This window comes from Rhea pennata, chromosome 1 (genome assembly GCF_028389875.1).
Source record: "Rhea pennata isolate bPtePen1 chromosome 1, bPtePen1.pri, whole genome shotgun sequence".
Classification (NCBI taxonomy): Eukaryota; Metazoa; Chordata; class Aves; order Rheiformes; family Rheidae; genus Rhea; species Rhea pennata.
The window spans coordinates 157,886,073-157,900,027 of record NC_084663.1 but is presented as its reverse complement, the minus strand read 5'-3'; the positions used below and the strand labels follow the sequence as shown (position 1 = coordinate 157,900,027).

Genomic DNA, 13,955 nt, shown 5'->3' with positions numbered 1-13,955 from the left:
AATTAATAGACAGATGAAAATTAAACTTTGGTCAAATATAATATTCCTCCCTTATTTCTCACAGGATAGCTCATAAATGCTGATCTCCCAACAGTAATGTTATTTAATAAGCACAGGACACACTTAAATGTTCACAGATGTTTCCGAAAGAGACACACAAGGAAAGAAGCCATACAGATTTTAAATTGACTGGCTATGTAATACAAAGTAAAACAAATGTTCATCTTGGGCTGGAAACATATGTTCTGACTTTCAAATTTCCTGAATTTAGACTTGACTATGAATATACCTATATAGCATTTTGAGGTGATGTTAATATGCTCGTAAAATTTAATTACTTGAGCAGTTTCAGGTATTTTAAAGGTATCTCAGAAAAAGAACACGACTGATATAAAGATGTTTTTTATTTAAAAAAATTATAAAAACATTTTTGAACAAAGTTAAATGACTGCATGATAAGAAGAAAATTTGTGGTGGCTGGTTTTCTTCCAAACGTAGATCATGATGCAATAAACTTCAGGATATCCATTGAAGTTTTAATGCAAATTTTCCTTCTTTCTTTAAGAAGAGATTCTTAGTGTGGGCAAATATTCCAGAAAATGATTTTATTTGTTTCTGTCAGAGTTCATCTTTGGTCTGTAATCAAGAAGGAACAGCCATTTTTCAATTAATTGTAATCTCAATTTTCAACTGACTCCAGTGCTTCAAATGCACTAAGGAAAAAAAAAGTTTCCAAGACTGACAGGTCTTAATATTGTGGTAACTGATACTATGCATTATTGCACAACAGCTGTACCAATTTCATTGAAAATAAACTGAAGACATTCAGCTCTTGCACTACACTTAACACTATGTACTGTACCTTTTTTCTGTGGCAAGTACATGGAAAAAGGTCATCATCAGGCTGCTGCACTCTCTCCATACCATCTCTGATTTTTGGCTCATTTACTTGCAAATTGGAGTATTCCTAGTTCAGAGAAAAAGCAGTATTATTAGTTCATAAACTTGAATATCTGGTTGCAAATACTGCAACAACTCAGCTGAATAATTCTGTAAAAGTAATGTGGCAACACAGTCTCTTCCTAAACCTCCATATCGTGTCACAGGAAGGGTAAACAGATACTTAATCGTTGACAGGAACCCCTGTCGGTGCCTCACTGGAGTTTCAGTATCTTGGTGCTAATGCACAGATATTTTCAGCTGTGGTTCACAGGGTTTATGTCTGATGAAGAATTCTTTGATCATGGGGGGAACATATTCTTGCAGATTAAATCAAGATTTATGGGATCTGATTACTTCTCTCAATCTGCCAATGTAGAGTTTTCATAGGAAATAACTACATACAATGTTCATAAGCCAGTTAAAGTTCTTGATTGCTTCTGTTTGCTTTGTGGCTTCAATACTGAATTGGCCAACTGCCAGCAGCTCTGTCTCCCTGATTTTTTTTCTATGGGATTTATATTTCAGTGGTAGTAGCAGTTAAAAATGTACTAACCTGAAAAAGCTTGAAATAGTAACAAAAAATATGGTCACCCATGAGATTATTTCTTGCAAATTCTTGTCCAGATTTTGCAATATTTTTTGCCTGTGAAGAAAACAAAAGTTTTAAAAAATCCTGTCATAAAGTTATTTCAGGATGCCGATATTCCTTCTGGTGATAAATATAGTGCTGATTACTTACAATTATAAATCATTTATTTTTACCTAATACCTACATGCTTTGAATTGAATTGTCTATAAAACAGTAACATAAATGCCCTACTGATAAATGGAAGAGATTAAGAATTTAAGCATTCTTAATTTTAAAAGGAAGGCATTAATATGAAAATAGTTTTAATTTCTCCCCAAATCAGCTTAATTTCCAAATGAAGAGCACTATTACATATTGTAAAGAAGTGTTTTTCTTATAGTTGATAACACTTATTCAGAAACCCTTCTAATAGATTTTTTATTTTAAACAAATGCACTTTTTACTCTCTTTTTTCTCAAGAAACATTGCTGACTACTTATAAATATATATTTACCTCTTCATCATGGTCTTTTGCCCACTGTAGTTTCTCTAGTAGATCACTCAGGTCACTTTTAAATGGAATATAGTGTTTCCATGGCTGTAGCTCATTATAAAAATGCTCATAGTAGATGGAGTCTTGCTTTAGCACTACACTGTTTCCTGCTAGTAGATAAGGCAATCTGTATGCTGCCACTGTGCCATCAATGTTAATTTGATATTTATACTGAAAAAAATGACCGTAAGTTATTAACAAACAGAAGATCTGAGTAGTTTGGTTAAGTTTTATTATTCTGAGAGCACTAGGTATTACTGAGTTGCTGATATTGAGAAATGTAGGACTGGCTAGACAAGCATCAATTTTTAAGTAGTTTCTGTTACTTAGTTTGGTATTCATCACATTGCAGGGAGTACACAGAGATGCCCTCTGCATTAGTTAAGTTCTCCAGAAATTCTTAGATGCTTATCCTCTGATGCGAGGGTAGATGTGCCACTTCACCCATTGATTTTTCCCACTATGTTAGTTATGTTAGTAATCCTGATCACTGAATCAGGAAAAAGAAATAAAAAGGAACTTGGAGTTACTAGATCATACAAAAGAGTTCTGCTGAGCCTCCAGATGTAGATCAAACATAATTATCTTCAGATAATTATCGAAGAACTACATGGCAGATAAGCCCACTGGAAGGATGTCATGTTTATCATTGGTGTTGGGGTGGAAAATTGCAATCACTTTATTATAAATAATATATACAAAGTTATTTGATAGTAAGAAATACTGAGAACCTAGTTCTGCAGAAAGCAATTAGTGACCTACCTTAAAAAAATCAAAAAATGATATGTGCTTAACAATGGGACCATAGAGACTTTCATCATGTTTAAAAAAAAAAAAGTTTGTGAAAGCAGCATCTATGATCTCTGGATATTTTCTGCTGAGTTTTACAAGTTCAAGCCTCTCTTTTCTGCTGTCACGTCCTCTCCAAAATGCTGTGGTATTCTTGTGTTCCCATGATGGACCAGTATTAGCCTGAACTGACATCATATCCAGACTGACTCTGTTAGAGAAAGGAGAAGTGAGTTAGTAGGAAAGTCTATTGGAAAAAAACAAAAAAAAGAAAATTTAAGTGCTACTTAAATTGATTTCAGTGCCATTATTTGAAAGACTTTACAGCACCAAAACGCAAACAACAAAAGATGAAGGTCAGTCATGGGTACACTCATATAGGCTTGTATTGTACTTGTATTTTTGCAATGATAAAAATACTTGAGGAATGCCAAGTTAACAGGCCTATGGCAAACAGCATTGGTTCAATGGTGACACTGTGTGTTAAAAGGATACTTGTCTGGTGTCATGGGAAAAAGAATGTCTGAAAGTGGGTATGGTTGCCAGACAGGTGAAGGTGGTGCAGGATAATGCAATGACTGGTAATAACGACAAGGCAGCCACGACAGTCCAAGGCAAGGTTTGTATGTAACAGGCTTAATGCAAGGTATTTCACCTCCTCAAAAACCTTGCTTAAGCTAAACAATTAAAACACACAAATCAATGGGGAGGCAAGACATTTAGGAAAAGTCTTATTGATAAAGAGAGGGAACCTGAACTGAATGCTGTGAAATGATAAACAGATTCAAAATTCAAAATGGATAATGAAGATATCTTAGAAACTGATTTTGTAGTGTTTCAAGACAGCAGTACAGCTGTTAGCAAGGCCAGTTATCATCAGGAATTAAAGTAGAGATGAGAAGGACTAGGTTGAGAATTTTGGCTAAGTAGGGTTTTAAAACAAGAAACAGATTATATTCTAGGAAAATCACGAAGAGACATGGCCAGCTGTCAACATGTTCACGGAGTAAAGAAAAAAAAAACAAACAAAAGCCCTTTGAAATGTTCACTCCAAGTGCTGTTTTCACTGACTTGACCTCATTCAGATTAATTTTGATTTCTGAAATGTAACAGTGAAGTATATTTTAATATACATATTTCATATGTTATACAATGCATAAATTGGTTATGGTAAGATAATAATTACATATTTCTAGACTATCTAGAGGTTACTAATGCCTCAATAAATAAAGAGTAATATAGTTAATATATTGATAATATAAATGTCTTTTTGGAAGATTACTCACTATAATACTTCTGTGAAAATTGTAAGTGATTTCTTACCGTCCCATAGTTTCCAAAACTGAGTCTGTTAAGTCGTACGTTGGCATGACAATGTCTTTTGATTCTTTAGACCCACACCATGAGAAAATAGGGTGAAGGATCTGCGGAGATTTCTTTTTCTCCAAAGGCCAATCCCCCAAATTAACAAAAAATTCTACATCTGGCATTTTCACCTATACAGAAACAAAGTAGGCACAAATGTATTTCAGTACAATGCAGTATTCTTCTGCCGGCATCTGACATTTTGAGAATAACTACACTGAAAGCAAATTGAGTCAGGTCAATCATATACTCAATCCATCCATAATAGATGGTTAAAGTTCAGAAATGCTGCATTAAAAGTACCCAGACCAGACGGTAAAGCCTAGAAGGGTTGGGGGTTTTGTTGTTGTTTTTTAAAGAATCACACAAAATCACATCTTTAAGGGATATGAACATCTCTGTTTATAGGATGATTTCATGTTATACTTCACATAATTGGCCACATATTCTTTGTCCCAGCCTAGCACTGGGATCTAGTAAGCAATCATCCGGTTCCAGCATAAGTTGAACCATCTTGTTCATTGTATGGAAAAGTGTTGTTGGGTGGTCAGCTACTTTTCTGATGTATGAGTGAACCGAACCAATTTGCCCTCTATCTGCATGGTGGCTAGATCCAGCTCAAGAGAAGTATGAATGAACAGCCATGACGAAAAGACCACATTCAGTCAACACTAGGGTTAATAATTAAGCATAGCATTGCACTGCATCCTCACTTATTTATAAACATTGCTAATACTGAAACCATTATCTGAAATCACATGTCTCAATGTGCAGTGGCAGCCAAAAAGCTATCAAAATATTGGCTATTGCCAGAAAATTTAAGAACAGCACAGCAGGCATAATTTTGCTGCTATATACAACCTTGATGCACCCATATCTTAAGCATGATGTGCAGTTCTCGTATTTGCACGCAAAGTCAGAGAAGGTACAAAGATGGGCAGCTACTATGATGGGGATGAACCAGCTGCCTTACAAGGAGAAACTAAAAGTGTGGGATACTTCAATTTGAATAGCAGAAGGCTGAAGGGAAAATATGATTTTTACAGAATCCTGAATGCATGGATAACGTGACTACAAAACTCTCTTATCTGTTCCTTGTTCACTCTCTTTACAACATTTTTTTAACATAAATCTCTACATCTCCTTCAGCTGCCTCTTTCAAAGCAAAAGAATGCTAATCAAATTAGCCTGTCTTTATATAAAAGGCATTTGTCATCTGAGCACCCCTGTCACTGTCTGGTTCTCTTCCAGACAGTGAAACAAGCACCACACAAGTATTCACAGGATAGGAATGTCACAGGTTTTATACAACAACGTAATCCTTTTTCTTTTGTTCTTGCTTCCTTCCTTAATAATTCATAATGTAGATCATTAAGCTGTTGTTTTTAGAAAACTCTCAGAATAACTCCAGGATCTCTGTCCTAAGTAGTATCAAATAATTTAGAGATCATATATGATTAGGAATATTTTGTTCGTATTTTATCATCAAATATTTTAATATATATGAGAGAAAATGTCTTTTCTGAAGGAAGAACAATTCTGAATATGCTAATAATTCACAAATTTAAATATATGTATACATGTAAAAAATAGTTATAAGCATAATGCTGACTCCCATATATATGTGTATGAAAGCTTTTCTGCTTTTAAAGTCCTTTATTCCTGAAGTCAGGATGGCTGGTCACATTCTAACATTTCAGGATTTTTCTGTGGCCCAAATACATTTCATTAAGTTTCTAATTGAATATATCTTTCTGGACAGAAATAGGAATTATCATTTGCCATATATCAAACTTGGGGTACACACTCCCAAACGCTTCAAGGTATTTTCTCTACCCTGATGATATACTAAAACCTTTGGCAGACAAATCCAGACATTCTAAAGAGAGAGCCCAAAGCTATAGTTTTTGCCTTCTGTGTACACACTGATAGAAAAGGTTTTACTGTATACCTTCATTTCAAAGGGAGTTTGGATACACTTTCTAATCTTCAGCACTAATCTTTATTAGTACAGTGCCATCTAATGGTTATAATGGATGTAAAAAAGCTACAAATCACATTTTATCTATATCAGTAGTGACAAAACCATTCAACAGGTTAAATTTTCTTCTCCAATCCAACAGCTGTATTGTTTTTCACTCACATTATTAAAAAAAATGCTTAGCCATTTCTTTGGGATGAAGAAAAGTTTGTTTTCTAGAACCATAAGTAGTTTGTCTGTGGAGTTAACAAGTGTTTTTTCAACATTTAACCTCTATTCCCTTGCTGTGATTTAGTTCCATTATTTCTTATTTTGCACTACTGCCATAGAGAAGAGCTTTCTTCCATCTTCCTCAGAGCAATCTTTTAGATTATCAAAGACTATCTTCATATCTCCATCAGTTTCTTTTAGATGAAACAATTCCTCATTTAAATGAATCATTCTTTGTATGTACAAAGAGTCATTCTTACCACTTTCCTCTACAATGTCATTAATTGAACAATATTCTTAAAGCATGATACCCAAAAGTAAACCCAATAGTACAACTGAGGTTTTACTAATCTTGAGCAGGAAAGGAAAGTACTTCACATTTATTTTAAATGTTTGTCCTGTTAATATGCATTGTGTCTTTTTTTTTCTAATGCAACAGTATGCCACTGCTGACTGATTTTAAATTTCTGCTACTGTAACCTTCCCACCTTTCTGCAGAAATTATCACTCATTTCAGTTGCCTGGTTTCTCCTGCCTTTATGTAGTATGCTGCCTTTTTCACTTCATTCTTATCCACTTTTTCATACAATTTTTCTTACTTGTCAAGAAAATCTTTAATTCTGATGCTGTTCTGCAAGGTGCCTGCAGGTTCCCCAACTTTATGTTATCTGTAAATTTAATAAGCATATTCTCTGATCATCATTCAGACAAAATACAACTAAACTATTAAATGGGGACTGGATCTAGGACAAATCTCTGAAAACACATTTATCACATCCTTCACTTGTCTGGAACCATTGGCAACTATTCTTTAAGAAAGGTTTTCCAGCCATGTTATACTAGTTTCTTCTAATCAAAATTTTCCTATTTTGTTCATGAAAAACTCAAGAGACTTACCCTCAAAGCCTTTCTAAAATAAAAAAAAAATTGACATTGTACATGGAATCTATTATCTTGTTACAGATGAAAATTATATAGGTTTGACTTGATTTGTTCATGATAAGTCCATGTTTTTGATACTGATAAGTGTCAAAATAATAATGTGCTTATTATTTTTAACACAGATTTTTAAGGAATTTGGTTAAGAGTAACAACTCCAAACTTCGGTAGCTCCTGTCTCTTCTTTTGCCATTTCAAAGACAAGTACTGTGTCTTTTTACGGTCAGACACAGATATTTTTTAACTCAGACATATTAATTCTTCTGATACTACTCTGTGTACATAATAATCACATGTATTAATAATGTTTTTAATAAGGTGAACTAGTTTCCACCTCCTGCACAATTCCTTATTGCATTTCAGATCTCTGGAAAGCTTGTTCCTTAGCCAGCTTGGTCTCTTCCTATTCTTGCTTTGGAGAATTTGTCCTTATGCCCTTAATACTGTTTATTAGAGGAACTAACAGCTCCCTTTTTCCTGATAGTTGCTTTCTATCTTCTGTATTGATTTCAGTTCCCTAGAGTTACCTTTCTTAAAGTCTGGACTTTCAGTTTAAATGCTCACTGTGCATTGAAGATAATGCAACACCAAACTTGCAGCCATTTCTGCACCTCTTATGCTTGAGGTTTTTACAGTCATCAAGACATTCCTACTATGATTTACATAGTTCAGCAGCTTGTCCAAATTACGGAAGCCTCCATGGGCTGGTGTCACTGATGTTCAGAGAGCCATAATCTGCCTGCACTGAAATTTCAGCCCTTTCTTTATTCCTTCTGCCTCTATGTACATAGAGAAGAGCCTGTGTGGTGCTTTTTGCTTATTTGCGTTGAGGGGGCTTTCCCACATGCCACCTGGTTGGCTTTTAGTGTTCCCATTCAACCCTTTCTGTCATATTTTCAACATATTGAATTTAATGGAGAATGATATGAAATCACTATTTTTTTCTTCATCCTATAAAATGTGTAATAGCAAAGACAGAATTTTCTGTTAGACCCTACAAGATGGCTAATTTACTCTATAGAAAAAAAATCACACTCTTCAAGTCTAGCTGACTATGCTAACCAAGTAATGTTTGTGATATTCCATACACTGATCACATAGCTTTCCAGAACATCCCAACTTCAACCAGAAAAATTCATCTGATCTTTCAATTATTAATCAAAGAACAAAAACAGCTTTTTAGCCAATAACTATACTGAAGTGTATTTATTAAGCCAATGTTTCTTTAAATTATGACTTACAGAATAATTGATTGTATAGATGTACTCACTTTTCTCGTCAAAGAAAGAAGTATGGCATCCATGAAAATTCTGAAGCCAACATGTTCCCCATATGTCTTTATATAAACCTGAAAATAATCCAAAGTTTTTACTGGACTGGTGTTTTCATTTCAGAGAATGGCTGGCATGATTTGGAGCTTTTTATTCTCATAGTAAAGATCTTGTCAGACAGATTGTATTTACACTAATGAATCAGCTGGGAAATTTTAGAAATCTTGTCTCTTATAAAATCATAGGAAAGCAGAAGAAAAAGGACAAGCTTTACTTACTTCTTCCAGATATTTTAGATTTGTCTCATGTAAACACAAACTGGTTGTCTGTTTCTGCTGTGATCTTTTGTTCTTATTTCTCTGTGAAACTCTACTCAAGGCACTAGCTTTTTTAACAAAGAACTGTAGCTCTGATCCTCAATGGAGCTAGATGGTATTTCTTTACCTCAGAATTACGCACAGCATATTGATGTATGTCAGAATTAAATGCTCACGACACCCCACAGAAGTATTATGCAGAGAATGGGAAACTGAACTAGCATTTAGGAGACTCAGTTCTGTTCCCAATTCTCATATTAACTGGTGGCATGATCTTGCAAAGTAATTCGTCTTCCTTATGTTTCAATTGCTTCAGCTGTAATATGGACAGAATGCACTTTACAAAGTACGGCAAATTTATTGAGCTCATATTCAAACTGCAAAGTATTCAATTTCAAGGACAGAGAAGCAAAGGCAGTTTCTTAAAGAACTGCTTAATGTGTTCCTTTGAACTGGAAAAAGCCAAGTAGCCTAACTAATCACTTACCACCAGAGCACCATATAGACTTCAGATACTGTACCTCATTATCTTTGATGGTGTAATGACACAAACTCTGTCTTTGTCCAAACCTCTGTGGAATTTCCTTTGCAATCTTATCTGGATCAACAGTGGGAAAATTTGCTAGGTCTCTTTGAATCTGTGAAATGGTCTGAGGGCAGCCCATCTCCTCCAGCCATGCACTGCTCTCTTCCTGAGGGCAGTCACAGTTTTCATGGTAAACAGGTCCTATGAAAAACACAGTTATTAGTTTATTTTTTTATAAGTCATACTATCAAGTCATTGAGATCAGAACAAAAGGGTCAGGCACTGAGCATTCCTTGTTTAGGGCCAATGCTTCTGCAACTCTGAATGGACATGTTCTGACACCAGTGAAGTCATGCCTAGCTGCTTCTGATTGAATGTTTTACATGTACTCAATACCCACTAGATTCATAGTATTTTTTCTGATTTCTCTACTGAATAGTACATGCAGGGCACTTGTAACTGTCCATAAATTCAGTGCAATTTGATAGTTCTCAGCATTTCCTGAGAAGCTCTATGTTATTCCTAGAAAACGTTCACAGTTTGTGAGAAAAAAGCCACAATATGAAAACCGTATAGTGCTGCTTCTTACCTTTTAAAATATATGGAGACTTTGCAACATGTTTATCTCTGGTTTTAATTTCTATCTTCAGGTTTTTATAGCTTGCATACATCCTGTATCTCACAATGAATGAACCATCTTTCCTGTCCAATACCTGCACACCAACCCGAGTGAACTGCTCATCTGGAGCAGTTATCTTCACCTGGAATGCATTTTCACCTGGTGATGAAGTGAACCTAACCAGAGAATAAGTGGGAGCTTAATTAAAAAGTAATCACACAACAGTTTTCTTAGAGCCTAATCCATTCCTTTTAAAGCTGACAGATTTCCAGGGAATTCACAGAGCTGCACTGGGCCTTTATAACCATATGTCGTAATGTTCACAAGTAAGGCATGATTTTTCCAAAGAGAGTTTTAATAGGTTACGTTGTAATGTAAGGACACAATGTCCTGTGTTGTCAGAAGCAATAGGTAACAAACATTTTCCACTCAAATACTCTGGAACACGCTTCTAGAATTACTTGCTGTTGTACAGTACAGGAAATACTGTCTTTTTTGGCTCACGTGGAAATAGTACGTTTAAAAATGCAGTTCTGCCCTTTATTACTAATAGTCAAGTGTAGAGTGATGAAAAATAGTGAGCATGCAGATAAATGAAACTGGCTGGTTATAATAAAAAAAAAAAAACCACCACCATCACCAAAAAAAACCAGAACAAGCTTCATTTTACCAGTTTAATACTTCCGTTATTTTACATGTATGGAACCAAAATATTTCCAGTTTACCTAACAGTCTCTGGAGCACTTTCTAATTGACTGTATTGATCTAGTGCCTACATGTTCAGGAGAAATATTGTACATCTACCTTGAAAAGAAGGAAACTTGAGTGGGCATACAATAAACCAATCATTTAATGTTAAAGTTTTGACAAAGCAGAATAAATCATAACTTGTTGGGTGGACTGCAGTGCATGTTTTGCTAACTTTTTAAACTGCCTTTCTCATCTCATATCATATGAAATGTGCTATAAAATTTGCAATAAAGATTAAATTTTATACAATGCAATACAGCGCAATGGAAACAAGTTCAGAGGAGTTTGAAAAAAGAACGTAATTACTTAATACGATAACTCCTTACTTTCATCTTGTAGATGAGAAAAATCAAACCAATTAGACAAATTAACCACTGGCAGAAACAGTGTAGCTCTACTGAAGTCACCGTGGTCTTTTACTTCATCAATGCTGTTGCCCTTACATTTTGTTGAACTTTTTTTTTTAGTCAAATACCACACAAATACACATTTCTTATTACTGCCAGGCAAACAGGCCGGTTTTCCAAGCTATGTAAGGAGCCTTCAGCACCAGTAATTTCCCTTTCTTTAAGAAACTGTAAGTAATCTCCTTAAATAAAAGGTTAAAGTAGTTCAGGAAGCATGTGAGTAGATAACGCTAGTCCCGCTGAGAATGCACAGATGCGTATGGGAATTAAGATACATGGGCCATGAGGAGCTTCAAAAGGGGAAAGCTGGAAGTTTCATCAAGCAATTATGATCTGGACCCAGCCCCAGTAAATATTTAAGAATGTGCCTAAATTCAATAAAACTGTATACTTGTGCATCTTTTCAGAGGGAGCGGGAAAGGTTGAAGAAGGACAACTAGAAAGTCTAATTCTCAGTGTAAATTATTTCATCATCTTGATGGGGAGGAGAGAGGCACATATTAAATTATGCCTGTGGAGTAAGAAGGTGGCATTTTAACCGATCTCTCTGCCTGTAACCAAAGTGTGTAGTCTCTGTGAGAAGAAGCTGCCATACTTACGTCTGCCCTTCAGTGTCCACGGCCTGCACATAAAAATAGCGAGCGGGGAGGACCGCCTCGGCTCTCAGCCCGGGCCCCCATACTGCGGTGTGCTCCGGGCTCAGCTGCCTCCCTCCACCCGCGACAGCCCCCGCCGGAACGACTCCCAGAGCGAAGCAAAGTAGCCAAATGCTACACATTTACGGGGCTTCCTCTGACGGGGAAACGCCGCCAAGGTGCAGGAGGCAGCCCAGAGGGAGCAGACGGCGGGGGGGGGAGGCCAGGCTGCGCTTCACTCGCAGCAGTAGCGCCTCTACTCAGCACAAAGCCGCCCGCAGAGCTGCCTGCTGCCCCTCACCGCGGCACCGGGGAGTCCCGCCTTCGGCGCCGCTGCATGCGGGTGAGAGGAGGAGGGGCGCGGGCACACGGCGCCTGGTCGTGGGGCCGCCGCCCGTGGGGCTCGCCCTGTGCCTGCGTGTGCCTGCCGGCTCTCCTCCTCACCGCAGCATCGCCCGGCTCCGCACGGCGTCAGCGGGAAGGGGCCGGGGCCGCCCGCCCCAACCGCTTCCGAAGGAGCGGCGGCGGGCGGCGGCGCGCTTCCCGCGCGGGGCGGCGGTGCTGGGAGATGTAGTCGGGAGCCGCGAGGGCGGCCGTTGGCCGGCGGCCGTTAGCGGCCGTTGGCGCAGCCGCGCGCGCGCGCTCCGCGCCGAGCTCCCTCCGCCGCGGAGCTGCCCGCCGACTCCGGGCGCTTCCCGAGCCTTTGCGGTGGCGACGGCCCGGCTTGCCTCAGCGGAAAGGGGCTCAGAAAAGCCTGCTTTTACCCTGCTTTTTACCCATCACGGTGCAGCCGGGTTCTCCGTGTGAGGCACTGAGGTACGCCTCTGTTTGCGTAGTTCAGTCTCACTAGCATGGAGTTCAGTCTCCTTTACTATCATTAGTGTGAGAAATAAAGGGTTTGCAATTAGGAAAATAAGTTTACAAAATCCTGTCCAGGGTGGTGGAAGCAGAAACCACGTCCTGCAACTAAGCTCTTTGTCTTGAATTCCCTGGATTTGAAGGCTGATGCGGTTGCATTTGCACGTTTCTCCAAATGTTGTTTCTAATTCTGATGCACTATCACTTGGGCTGTGTGTTAATAAAAATAACCATTTAACGTAGTCCTAGCAGAGACACTAAAGCTTTGGTGATACAACAGTCTGCTAACCTAAGCCCACTGTGCTGTTATAACCAATCTCCTGTTGTAATGCCCTATGTTCTGTGTTAGTAAAATGATCCGAATTCTGCCTCTATGAGCAGATAAAAAAATGTAAAAAGATCTACAGTTTACTGAAGCATTTCAAACTATGACTACGTTGATTTTCATCCTAAAAACTACTCAATAAAAATATAAATAATCTAAAATACAAATGTATGTAAATAATATAAATCACATAAAAATATACATTTCTAAATTATCAACAAGGAAGCAAGCCAAGATGACTCAAGCTGGGCAAATGGCAATTATACACTTCCATATTGCTAAATAGAGTTTTGCTACAATTTTGTAGCAAATGATTTTATATGTATATCCACATGTTTTTATGAAGGTAAGAATGAAACTATGAAAACTAGAGTGAGTTACCCTTCCTGAATGGAGAGGTAATACGTTGTGGCGGTGGAAAGAAATCCAAATGAAATAGGTGGCTTTCAGGCTCTGTGGAAAGTGCATTTGCTGTTGCCTCAACAACTTTCAGGACTGGCTTTGGAGAACTTCAAAGGCCTTTGGCCAAACTACAGAGAGGGAAAAAAAAAGAAATACTCTTTGTCAGCCATGTGGGGTGCTTTGAACTACATGCAAGAGGTGCCAAGGTGGGATGGCAGTGCACAGCAGTGAGTTTGGCTGACTCTCAACCGACAGCCTGAGGCCCGTGTGCACCCAGAGTGTGAGTGCCGGCAAGGACAACAGCGCCAGGAAAACTGCTGAAGGACCCGAGTTTATTTCGTTACATAGTAAAGGAGTTACAGGCAGGGTAACAGTGAGCTGGATTGGAACAAATTCGATCTTGGTGGCTGCTGAGATGCCACCCAGGTTTCATCAACATGGTGAGTATAGTCTGTACTACTTGCTCCATTTTTGATCTTGCCTTTTTAGAATCTGGAT

At 37.8% G+C, this 13,955-nt stretch overlaps 1 protein-coding gene across 1 annotated transcript; it reads right to left on the bottom strand.

Annotated features, from left to right (window-relative positions):
* Positions 1 to 386: 386 nt before the first annotated feature.
* Positions 387 to 12,378, bottom strand: POGLUT2 (protein O-glucosyltransferase 2). The gene is made up of 10 exons (XM_062575615.1): positions 11,837 to 12,378; positions 10,051 to 10,256; positions 9,457 to 9,662; positions 8,618 to 8,695; positions 4,176 to 4,348; positions 2,826 to 3,063; positions 2,025 to 2,234; positions 1,496 to 1,585; positions 863 to 967; positions 387 to 636 (listed from the first exon to the last, which is right to left on the bottom strand). Exons 1-10 carry the CDS (start codon positions 12,013 to 12,015, stop codon positions 619 to 621), a joined length of 1,503 nt encoding a protein of 500 aa, XP_062431599.1. The 5' UTR covers positions 12,016 to 12,378; the 3' UTR covers positions 387 to 618.
* Positions 12,379 to 13,955: the final 1,577 nt, after the last annotated feature.